General features: G+C 31.8%; 2 protein-coding genes across 2 annotated transcripts in view; one reads left to right on the forward strand and one right to left on the reverse strand.

Moving 5' to 3' along the window:
• The window catches only part of LOC130902104 (protein expanded), an 81335-nt gene extending 78341 nt beyond the window's left edge, over positions 1-2994 (forward strand). Inside the window, exon 5 of the mRNA XM_057813941.1 lies at positions 141-2994. Coding sequence (XP_057669924.1) covers positions 141-2002 — 1862 coding nt within the window. The 3' untranslated portion in view covers positions 2003-2994. The remainder of the gene's footprint in view (positions 1-140) is intronic.
• Positions 2995-3197: 203 nt separating this feature from the next.
• LOC130902112 (4F2 cell-surface antigen heavy chain-like) lies at positions 3198-11975 on the reverse strand. Its single transcript, XM_057813953.1, has 4 exons — positions 11827-11975; positions 10291-10519; positions 6444-6577; positions 3198-4779 (listed from the first exon to the last, which is right to left on the reverse strand). The coding sequence occupies exons 2-4, from the start codon at positions 10487-10489 to the stop codon at positions 3250-3252; spliced, it is 1863 nt and encodes a 620-aa protein (XP_057669936.1). The 5' UTR covers positions 10490-10519; positions 11827-11975; the 3' UTR covers positions 3198-3249.
• Between the last annotated feature and the right edge of the window lie 1487 nt (positions 11976-13462).

The raw sequence follows: 13462 nt of genomic DNA on the forward strand, positions 1-13462 counted from the left end.
TTATATCTGAGAAATTCTCACAAATCTCTAATTGACTGACCAAAAGGGAAAGCGTACTGTGTGAGTCTTTGCTTTTTCTTCTTCTTCAAAATTTCAATCACAGTTAATCGTATATTTTGATAAAAACTTTATTATTACAGAAGCTAAAGGACGACGGTCTTCAACAACTAGCAGTTTAGAATTGGGATATTCACATACGGCTCAAAATTCCTCTGTCAGTGATGCAACATGCATAGAATTGGATACAACGGAAACAGTATATAATTCTGGACCAGCACCTAGCAGTCACACTAGTGGAGTTTACACTTTAACGTCAAGTGAACAATACACTGTTAGTTCCAGCGATCATTACACTGCTCCTAGTGAACAGTATAGCGTAAATAGTGAACAGTTTTCAACCCCGGAGGATCACGTTGATGGACACTTTAGGGACAGAACAAATTCAAACGTGAGTAACTCTGGGTCATTCCACGGAGACGGCAGCGATCCCACCGATACAAAACAAACACTTCTCTCTGCTGAGGAATTATCAGATTTAATAGTTGGTCGATATCCGTCGTGCAAAAGTGTTAGTCATACTTTAGATTCCGATTCAGACTATGTTACTTTACCTTCTTCTTATCAAGGATATGCACCAATTCCGCCTAAGAGAATTGACAGCGCGGAACAGAGGTTTAGACCTCCGCCTCCGCCATATGGAGCGCAAATACCTAAATTATCGGTAACGGAATTTGATGATAATATCCTTTTACCAGAAAGATTATTGCGAAGTCCACCACCTTATCCCGAAAATTCTACACCGGTTCCACCACCAGTTTATCCATTCGAAGAAGCCGGTGCACGGTTCATTACAACTAGATCGCCAAGTGTACTCACAGCCCATGCAAGTGCCGTAAGTGTAAGTTCATCGCCAAGTTATTCTTCACCGAGCTTAGTACCACCTATTCCTCCTAAAATTCCAAGGGCAATACCGTCAACGAAAAATACAATTGTTTCACCAAATAACTATTTGGACGTAGCAGCAAGTAAAGCAAATGTTTTGGTTCCATGTACTTTCTTACCTCCACCTCCACCGCCTGCCCCAAGACAGCCACCACCACCTCCTCCTACAGCACTTACTACTGTATATACCAGTCAATTGTCTAGATCCCAAATAGAGCAGTATCAACAACAAATGTACAGCGATGTTGACTTTGTCGTATTTCCGTTAAAGGAACCAGCAATTAGCAAACAAGAATATTTAGAAGCAAAACAAGGATCTCTTCTAGCGGCATTAGCTCAGCAGCCTATCTTCTACAGAAGTACGCCATATCTAAACCGATATGCTTCTAGCCAGAATCTTTCAGATACGTATGTTCAGTTACCTGTTTATGGAGCACCCAGTATATCTTCAACAGGAAGTCTAGATCATCCACCTCCTCCTCCACTACCGCCAAATAGACCTGGAAAATTTATGAGAACCAGATCTGATGATAATATTTTAAATTCCTTAGATATTAAGCAGCCTCCAAAGTTCAGAAGAATGCCCCCACCCCCTCCTCCACCTCCTATTCCGGAAAAGCCCTCTTCTTTGATAGACGTATCAAACGGTCCGCAGACTGAGTCTAATAAAAGCGTAAGTGAAAAGCTTTTGAATGGGACTAATCTCGATAGGGCGTCGGCTTTGGATATCCGTACACTTAGAGAAAAAAGCAAGAAAATGGACTTGCCATTAATATCAGCATTGTGCAATGATAGGTCGCTCTTAAAGCAAACTAAAGCTTTTGTAATGCCTAAGCACCCAAGTGAAGTAATTTCGCGACAATCTTTAAGTTCAACATCTCGGTCTAAATATCCGGTTTTGGGAATATCTGGTGGTAAAATTAAACAACAAACAAGAAAAACGCCAGTCCATCACAGGAATCCTGGCGATAAATTACCGGAGATTCCTCGAGCCACTCCTAATAATTACGTCTTAACCGACTTACGTGTAAAACACAAGACAATGCAGTCTCATTCGTAAGTGTGCGTTCTAAACTTTTTACATTCCAGTGGTAAGGTAGAAATCATTTTGTTTTACTCAGGGTGCCATCATTGCAATATTTTTAGGGAAAGAACCAATGTTGTGGCTGCACTGGTGTGAAAGTTGATTTTCCGACACATCTTCGCCTATTGAGGATGATTTGCAACATAGAAAGTTTGACTAAAGTTTATTTTTTTATTAACAAAAATTAGTAAGTTGTTAACTGCCTAGCGTTTAGCGCATATCATAACCTCATACGTTATTCATAAATCAGAAATTCGTGGATGACAGAAAGTAGAATAATTAAAGTATGAATCGAGTTAATAGTAATAACTTCACTTTAAATCCAGTTTAAATTAAGAACTGTAATTATTATACAAGCCAGTTTTATTATTATATGAATTTTCTCCTAATAAAACGTTGAAGATTATTTATTGCATTTATTTCATACGATTTCCAAGTTTGTAATAATTAACATTATTAAAAGGTAAAATTGCTTTAGTGCAAATTGTAACTTGAAAGTAACTAAATTAATAAACTTAATGAACAATTCTCAAACTCACTAGTTTTTGTTAAAAACATACATTTTTCTAAAAAATGTACATAGAGCTTAAGAATGTAATTAAATAAAAACTGATAATCTAGTATCTACTTATTGAATTTTTTAATTGAATTACTTTCAACTGAATCGATGTTGGAAATCAAATTTCATAATCTTATTTAATTTGATAATAGCCACAAGGTTGGAGCCTTTTAGGTCCCTCTGTACATAAAGGTTAATACTGTATTTTGCATGAAAGTATGTGAAGTTTTTAGCGATACTGTATACACTTGCTCAAATTTTATAATATTCTGATTAATGATATTTTTAATATTGTTCAATATTTTGTTTATTTATTTTACCGATTCCAAATTACAAGGAATGCTTTCAAGTGTATGGTGCTGCCATCATTTTAAAAATAATGTAATAAATAAAAAATTTTAAATTTAAATTGTTGTTTCTTTTAGTCCAAAATCATAATATAAAATAAAATCAATATACGCTAATTAATAAAAAAAACCTCAGTACTACATGAAAATTAGTAACCATTTATGAGAAATGTGCAATGATGATGTATTATGACTGACAAAAAGTCAATTTATAATAATTTTATTCAATCTCGCATTATATTCTGGAATTAGTTGAAAAACTAAATGAAAAATATTTATACAGCTTTATTAAATATATCAAAAATGCAAATAAATAGTCAATAAAGTTCAGCTATTACCGATTCTCCAGGCCACAATGATACATTTGTGAATACAATAGAGCCTAGCTTAGAATCAGTACGAGGTCCAACAACAATTTCACCACTATATAATAGAGTAGAAAGATCAGTTGATAATTTTTTATCCCCCAAATTTGACACTAAGACGTAAGCTTTTCTTCTGGGATACCATCTCTGTAGAACTAATAAATTATCTTTTGAATACTTAATTTCGATATTTGCCTTATTTGCATCTTCTTTCTTTATTGAATTCATGTATATTGAGGGAGATTTCATTCGAACATTCATTGTTTTATTGATAAGTTTTGTTTGGTCATACCTCCCAATTACTTGATCATCACCATGAATCCAAGGAATAACTGTAAGCTTTTCATTTTGCCAAGGCATCATTGTCAATTGATGAAGGTGCTTGATATCTTGTCTTTCTCCTTTTGGATCTGAAATATCTTGCAATCCTATTTCGTCTCCGTAAAAGATAGATGGCGTACCAGGTAACATCAATTGCAAAAGAGTGGCTCCCAAAGTACCATTGCCGTATGGAAGTGAATTCGATATACGAGACGAATATACATCTGCAAGAGACCATTGTATCCAAGGCATACTGGCTTTAGAAAATAATGTACCGTTTTGTATGGACCTGATCTGCTTGTTAACTGAGTTTGCGCCATCTGATAAATCTAATTTAATATCCACCAAATCCACGTTGTTTAGAATGAAATTCAATTGAGGTGCTTTCATAGACGATATAAAATTGTTATTAACTATTAGGACCCTGTCTTCTCCAAGAATTTGTTTCCAGCGTTGAATTGATTCAACCAAATTTGGATCATCCTGTAATTTTTCGAGTCCTTTTAAATAAAATCCCTCAACGCCGTTAGCTATCCAGTGCAAAATAGCATCTTCAATTACATCTAAATCTTCACTCCTCTCTTTTCTTAAAAACTCTATTGTTGATCCAGAGAAGGTTTCATTTTTTCTTGATTTTGGTGGCTTATGAATTAATCTTTTTATATAAGGATAGAGTGGTAAATCAAGAATAACGGAAATATTTTTTGCTTTCAGTAGCTTCACCATAATATTAAATTCGCTAAGATTTCCAAGAACAGGTGCTATATCGATAAGACTTGTAACATTGTCAAAATCATCGGGATAGTTAGGATTATTGAATATAGAATTGAGCCTTACACCTCTGACACCAAGATATGTTAAATAATCGGCTTTTAGGGCTATGCCCTTGAAATCACCTTCCATATTTTTCTTACCACCATAGAAGCTAGCAGGAAATATTTCATATAACAAATTTCCCTGATACCAAAATGTGGGAGGATTACAAGTCTTTGGTAATGTTGATATCATAGCTATTACCAATGCCACCATAGCTACAAGACCTGAAAGTAATATCCACGTTGATATTTTTCTAATTAGAGGCCAGTTCCATGACATGAAAAAGTAATTATCTGGTGGATTTCGAAAAGTCAATTGTAATGTCTGACTTTTCCCTAGATCTTCCTGAAAGAAAAAAAAGAGTTACTATTTCAGAAAGACTCTAGAATCAGTAATAATATATTGGAAAAATATTCCAGAACCACTTCTTCTCTCATTGGAGAAAGAATAGTAAAATTTTCCATATTATGTCTACATTTAAATAATTGTGCTTTAATATGGAATATCAGACAAATGCAAACCAGGAATGATAAAAAACTAATAGATTCTCTTTTGGAAAAGACCGATTCCGAATAAATTTAGACCTTGGATTTTCTATAATTTGATTCATTACGCTCCTATATTTGGAATAAATTAATTTCATTTCAATAATTATTTGATATAGCTATATGTTAAGATAATGGTATAGCTTCTTTATGTTGTTATTTGAGGATTGGTTTTATGTCAAACTTAGTATATAGTAAAGTTGAAATCCAAAGCAAATTTTAAATGATAGAATATACCGTAACCCTTGAACCACAACATAGGGTCGCCCATGACCTAGCCGTAGTGATTTAAGTTATAGGGCTGGGTGCATCCATAAAGCTTTAGTATTTGTTAACAGTGTGAGGTGAGCACAAATTCTTTCGGTTAAAGTAATCCTTGCTTCAGATATTGGTTAGGTGGTCAATTTTGACTCCACATTGTGGTTTATATAATACTTCTTTTATGGTAAGCTCAAACTACTACTTAGTTTTTCACTAGTCTAATTATTAAAATTATACGCAAATAGATGACAAAAAAAAAGAAAAGAAAAAACGATTGTTATATGAACTAACACGTCCCCTAAGTGACAAGTAACTGTGGTATTGTTATACAGGAACAAAGAAGGAAAATACAGTGGATGATAAAGACGCTACTCTAGCCAACGATTTAGTACCTGAAAAAATGACATGGAAAGAACTAGAGGAGGAGATAGCAAACACTTGGGACGCTGGAGGTAGTGAAGCCATGGATATACCACCTATACAAGACGAGATAATAAATAACGAGGAGGTCAAAAACATCGAACCGATGTAGGAGAGAATGGAAAAAAAAATGATTTATTCAAAAATAGTTGTTACGAAAACACGAAGATGGTCATTAAGAATTTTTTAAGGTATGATAGACGCGGCTGAAATCAATTCTTTTGTACGGCATCAATTTCTCACACAACAATGATGATATTCGAATTAAATTCGTAAAAAAAACTTAGCTGATGCTTTAGTAGAGTTATATGGAGAGAAAACTATAAAATCAACGTAAAAATTAAATTTCGCGACTACCTTGGATTTCTGTCTGAGGATGTTCTGGCGCAACAACCTCCAAACCGCTCACATCGTTATGACTTGTGCCCACGATCTCGAAATAAAAGAGAACGTCCCGTTTGTGATCATTATTGAAGAAATATGTGCAAAGAGCATCGATGTGATATTTCTGTGAAACTTAATGATGTTCAATCCTCATTTTTAATCTAAAATTTGCATTGTATCGTTCATAAATAATTGTATTTCATTTTATCGTTTATCTTTATATAAAAGATTAGTTGAATATATGAATACCTAAAAGCTTCACTGAAATGGTTTCATTATTTTTAACCTCATGAGAAAAGTGATTTAGAAAATGGGTCACTGGCGACTCTATGTTGCGGTTATTGTTTCAGTTATTCCACATTATGATTCTTCTATATTCTCTGAATATAACCCACATACCCGTTCCTCTTTTTCTTCATCTTTGTCATCATGAACATGATAAATATTTCTGTGATTAAGTAGCTGCGATTCTGCCAAAGCTGAAGAACTGGAAGATGCCGACTCCACTTTATCTTCGTCTGAAGCGCCAACTCCTTAAATAATATATGACAATAAAAATTTGATATTTAATTTAACCACACACATAGAAGTAGAACATACATACATACATATATATATATATATATATATATATATATATATATATATATATATATATATATATATCTAAATGTTCTTGATTTTAGGTTTCTTCTGTTTTAATATTAGTCTTTTTTTAATACTTCTTGGAAGATAAAATTCGACGTAGCAGTACTTAATCAATCAAATTATTTGTAGTTTTATTTTATCATTTATAGCTTTTCCCTTTTTATGAATATGAACCATTTCTAAAAAACTCTCTATTTCGTGTATTAGCTTCCGTTCCAAGAATTTTTTGAATCTTTATAATCGAATTTATATTTTATTGATATTTGATGGTTCGTTAACGCAGTTTTATTTTTTTTATGGTGTTGATGACTTTTAGTATATTTTCTAAATATTGAGAAGTCTGCCCTATATAGACAGCGTCACAATTAGTACAAGGCACTTGATATATAATATTACTTCTTTTGTTTTTTGGTGTTTTAGATTTTAATTTAGTAAAATATTTGGATAATGTATTATGTCCTTTATGACTTATACTAATATCATATTTATTGAAATAATTGGATAATTGTTGGGAAAGTCCCTGTACATATGGTAAGGAAAAATACACAAAAAAGAGAATTTTTAGAAAAAGTTTTCATTCATAAGAACGAAAAAGCTATAAATGATAAAAAAGATCTATATAATTCAAGTAAAATTTATAGCTATATTTTGTAAATTCTAATAAATTTAATATATTTGAGATATGGAAACCAAGGAAAGTTGTAAGTTGATTTTATCCTTATTTTGATATTCATGATGAAGGTGATCTATAGATCAATATAAATAAGCAAATTGTCAGTGTCAATATCAAATTTTGATAAAGACTTGAAGAAAAGTCGAAACGTTAAAATTTATCTTTCTTTTAAAAACTATCAAAAAAAACTAATTTTGAAACAGAAGAGACCTAAAATCAAGATCATTTAGATGTATTAATATATCAAAAGGTCTAAGAAATAAGAAATTGAAGAAATTTATATATACAGGGTGATTAAGAATGTCCAATCTCGGAAATGTAGATTCTAGACCTCAAAATATGATGGTTCTGCTCAACATGCCTTATACAAATATTGCTAGTTTCCGAGATACGGGGTGTTCAAAGTTTAAATTTAAATTTTGATTTTCGCAATAATTTTTTGTTTTCACAATTTCTCTTTGGAAAAAAATTGACAATTTTACGTTTTTTGACATTATCACAGGAATCATAATTTGCACTCTAATTTAACATTGCTAATAGAGGGCGCTAGTTACACTTGTTTGTGTTAATTAAATCAAAGTAAACTTTTTTTGGGCTAAACTTACAATTTAAAATAAGAAAAAAACATTAAAAAGCGTTAAATTCTACAAAAAAAGTTACTCTTCTTTGATTCGTGTAACTCAATTGGTTATCGATTTATTTGCTTCTAAAAAGTACAATAAATTTTAATTTTTTCATAAAAAAATTTTATTATTCTTCAAATATGAAACAATAACAAATTTCTAAGCAAAAATAAAAAACTTCAAAGCAAATGCTCAAAATGCCCACCATTTACTTCAATAAACTTTATGATCCGCTTTCGTAAAGATCTCTTAATATCAAAATCACATTCGTGAATTAAGCCGTGGTTTAATTTTTCGTTTTCTTTTCAAGTACTCGCCGATTAAGTCTGCAAACAGGTATAAGCCAATCATCTATTTTTAGAATACTGAAGAGGGAAAAATTGCATCCATATGATTACATTCCTGTTCAGAATTTATTACCTCAAAATTTACCTAAGCGTCTACAATTTGCCCATTTGCCCAAGATAAACAAAATGTTAACCCAGATTTTCTGGATATAATTCTTTTTACTGATGAGGCAACATTTACCAGACGAGGAATATTTAATTATAAAAATAATCATTTGTGGGATTCTGAAAATCAACATGCTATGAGGAAAACACATTTTCAGCACGAGTTTAAGGTTAAAATTTGGTGTGGTGTAATATGTGGGTATTTAATAGGTTCTTTTGAACTGCCATATATATATATATATATATATATATATATATATATATATATATATATATATATATATATATATATATATATATATATATATATATATGTATATATACAGGGTAAGTCGGGAGGGGCGCACCAAACTCTAGGAGTGTATTATACACGTGAAAATAATGTATAAAAACTCATATGCTCTTATCCGATTTTCATTTGTTTTCATTAACAAATAAACAAATTATCACATAAAAATGTTCTTAATCATAGCGTTCTTTCATTAAATGTTCAAAAATGCCGCCATTGACTTCTAAACATTTTCTGCTTCGTCTACGAAGAGCGTTTGTTGCTCTCCCAATTGATTCATTTCTTTCTTCTTTAATATGGGCTGCAGTATTCTCAATTCGTCTAATTAGTGCACCCCGTGTGTCCACTTTTATTTTGTAGACTTCATTTCTCATCCAGCCTCATAAACAAAAATCTAGTGGTGTGAGGTCTGGAGATCTTGCAGGCCAATTAATGGGACCTCCATGACCAATCCAACGCTCTAGAAAACGTTCGTCCAAATGTTGCTTGACCTGACGAGCGTTATGTGCAGGAGCTCAATCGTGCTGATAGTACATCTGCATTCTAATATTTACAGGAACATCCCCTAGTAGGCCTTGTAATTCATTTTGTAAAAAATTTGGGTAGTTGTCTCCTGTGAGACGATTCTCCAAAATGAAAGGGCCAATTAAATAACTGTCAACCATACCACACCACACAGAAAACCGATGTTGAAAATTGCTTTCGACTGTTGCGTGGGGATTTTCGTCCGACCATGCATAATTAAATACTACTCAATATTTCTAAATTATAATCTAGTAGGCACGTGCAATAATTGGATCAAGATATCTGATTGTTTCGATTAGATTCGTCAGGAATCAAAAATTTGTTTTTGTGTACTTTGCATGAGAGCAACAAAGAAAGTCCTAGTAAGTGTGCGTGCTATGTAAGTCTGCAATCCCATATTTAAAAAACCAAGCTGCAATTATCAACACATCTGTACATATTACAGACGGGTTTAAAATAGCAAAGTGAACTAAAAAGCATAAAATAAAATACAGTTTAATAACACAGAGAAACATGCATTTAGAGTTAGATATAGTATTGATGAAACTATTATAAAACCGTGGGGAGCTTTCTCTACCATTTTTGAACTCTAAATGAAACTAGTAAAAATTATAACATGACATCGAGTCTTAAATTTCGAGATTAGCGTTTGAGGCTACTTTCGGTAACGGAAAAAAATTCGGACAACCTGAAAATGAAATTGAAACTAAATCTATTGGTTAGGTACGCGCTAGAAGCATCCTAGAGACACGTACCATATTCATATTTCAGTCACCTACTGAGTGACCCACCAAGAATTTAAACTATAATTCATTCTTTAGTTTCTAAAAGCGTGCTTCTCAGTATTTTTGAACTGTATTTTATTTAAAATATTAATTATTAAATTTTTAGTTACACTAATTTTTTAAACAAATCTTGTGTTGTATGTCTTATTAGGCCAAATTGAAGCACCTTATACGCAAAAAAGTTTTATATGTGTCTGTACTTATATGATATCGAAATTACGATTTACATATTATTAACAATTGACAATTACCTTTAACTTTATGTAATTTATTTGCCAATTCAAGTCCGATGGAAAAGTTCGATTCCAGCTCCGGTAGAGGATGAATTAGATCATTTGTTGGCGGTGAGGGGGTTATCAGTGGACATATCGAAGCAACTTCATCAGCTAAAAAAGAATTTGTTGGTGATGATGGGAGATTAGCGTTATCTACTCGTAAAAACCCATCCATTTTTGTGTTCTTCTTCACATAATCTTGAAGCTGAAATAATATTTTTTTGATATTCTAACAAAATAAGAACTTTCCAAAATATATTTTGAATATTTTATGAAAATTAAATAACAATAAGAAAAAAAGGTAGATCATAGATTGTACTACTTATTCTAGGAACAAAATAATAGCAGACCAAGAGAGGATCCCAATGATGAAGATATTTCAAATGCAAACTGAGGATACCCTTAGAAGTAGCTAATTTTGTCCTTTTCGTACAACCGTTTAAAACTCGTTCAACGAGTAGCAGCCTCATTTCCTTATTTCTTTGGAGGTCTAGATCTCAACCTCATTGATTTTTACTCCTGAGCTTCTATAAAAAGATGTGCATTGCACTATACAATAAACTGGCTTATACGTAATAATTGAGATATACAGTAATTCAAGCAGCAAACACACATTTGGTCAAAAGCTGCTACTTTTTCCAAACTTTGGGCTCTTGTTAAAAAGATACCAAATAACAAGAAAGCCTTTGGAAATATAAAATGTATAAAATATATTTCAAATTTGGAAATAGTGTGTAAGATTCAATAGATTTGACTGAATATAATTATGAAAATTCACTAATACTTCCTCTTGGTTTCTCGATTTTTTTTTTTAAATATATATGAACATGAAGACTACCGAAAGGGAAAGAAGTTTTGAAAATGACGTGTTCAATGATTGATGCTACAATAATAATTTAATATTAATTTCATAGGTTTACACCTTGTGTCTTCACAAAGATTTTATAGGATGTTTATAATTCGTTATTTTATTTTGAAAGATGTTTGTAGCTGTTCATTATTAAAATATGTCGAAATTGCATTTTCAAATAAACCGTTGTTCACTGTGTTCTTCAAATAAGCGTATTAAATGTTAGGTTTGTCCTAGTTATATTGTTAGTATATCTTTTCAATGTAGTAATTGTTTTATAAACACCAAATGCCACCTAATTATTGAATAAAACTATTTTCTATAGTTTACTATCTTAATTATCTTTTTTACTTTATTTACTATTATATATATATATAAATATATTATATATATTTATTTATTTATTATTTTATATATATATATATATATATATATATATATATATATATAATGTCTGAAAGAATAGCCATAGTTGCGAAATATTCAATGCTTATCTTTCACATTACGCTACTATCGTTATAGTTGGTTATTATACCACTACTTAGATTCCTTATCCAAAAATAAACACAAAAGTAAATTATTATATGTACGTATTATTCAATACCAAATAATTTTCTAATAATAAAAATCATGATTATTGTGTTTGTATTCACTCTACTTACCAATTCGAGTCACACATTATATCGTTTTGATTTTTTAACAATGTACTACGTAATTGCTTAGATAATTTTTATTAAGAATATACATACACAGACACTTAACAACTGCGATCGTAGGACGACTGCGCCGAGACGACTAGGACGTCAACAACGACGCCAGCACAGGCGTAGGGGAAATTTCGATGTGGGTAGCATGATATACAAATAACATTTTCCAATAGAGAAAACAATATCATTATGATTTAATTTGAATCTCACCTTTTAATTGACGATGATGATGAGCTTTGAGCTTTTTATTCTATTATAGAGACGGCTCTAATAATAATTTTTCTCTGATTATACGAGATTGGTTTAATGAAAGAGTGACTTTTCAAAGTTTGACAACACTTTCACTACGTGGATTATATATTATATATTGAATATGTGAATTGTAAAGAAGTCTTTGCCAGCTATATTATGAGCGGTTTTTTATTGGAAAGTGGCAAGGAAACACCAAAAGGACTAACTTCAATATATTTTCCGAGCTTTAGAATTCTTATGTATTCATTGTCTGGGAAATAATTAATTAAGATTTCCGCTGATTTTTTATATTATTAAAGCTTGTAAAAATTTTTAAACTCATAGAATTCAAAATTCAATATTAAAATTGACGTTGATAGAAATATTGATTATATATATGTATATCCACTTGCTACTTTTTATGTTATTTCGAATTTTCATAATTAGAGATTTTAGTTTGCCATTCTTCAAATGAGCAAAAACTACTTTCTTGGTTAACGCCGCAACGAATATTGAATTACATTCCATATGAAGAACGTGATGTCCATCAACTTTTTTGTTTTGTCTATATCAACATCTTTAATGGTTGGCACCTGTAAGGAGACAGTTTTAACCATGACTAGTTTCGACGTTATTACGTCTCATCAGAGTGGTATAATAACCTCTCGTTCGGAGTAGACTCCAAACTGAAGACAGAATCGAAGAGCGCTACTATTAGGTTAAATATTCCCCGATGAACACTATCCGGCCCAATTTTCCCTTCCAACTTCCATTAGTTAATTAAAATTTAACCGTAGTTGGCGTGACTTGAAATAAATATGTGGATTAAGATTAAATTTTAATTGACTAATAGTTCGTGAAGATTTTTAACTACATGAACCAAATAACAGCGCTCTCCGATTCTGTCTTCAGTTCGGAGTCTACTCCGAACGAGAGTTTGTTATACCACTATAAGACGTAATAACGTCGAACCAAGTCAGTGGTTACAGGGTTGTTGGTATCGACAAAAAGGTCGATGGACATCCTTTATAGGAGATGTAATTCAATATTCGTCGCAGCATTAGCCTCGAAAGTGATTGTTTTCTCCTTTGAAAAACAGCAAACTATAATTTCGGGATGCCTGTAAGTAAAATCAAGATATATTACGACTATAAGAGCTATCATTACATACGCAGTAGCAGAAACAAGAATTCAAGACCGACCAGACAGGAGTGGGACACTACAGACAATGAGAACAGTCGAAATTAAAATACTAATAAGTAAACGAGACAAAACTCAACAGGACGAAATACGGAATGAAGATATTAAACTGCAAACTGGAATACAGTACATAGGAAGGTGTGTGAGGCACAGAAAAAAA

This window comes from Diorhabda carinulata, chromosome 1 (assembly GCF_026250575.1).
Source record: "Diorhabda carinulata isolate Delta chromosome 1, icDioCari1.1, whole genome shotgun sequence".
NCBI classification, from domain to species: domain Eukaryota; kingdom Metazoa; phylum Arthropoda; class Insecta; order Coleoptera; family Chrysomelidae; genus Diorhabda; species Diorhabda carinulata.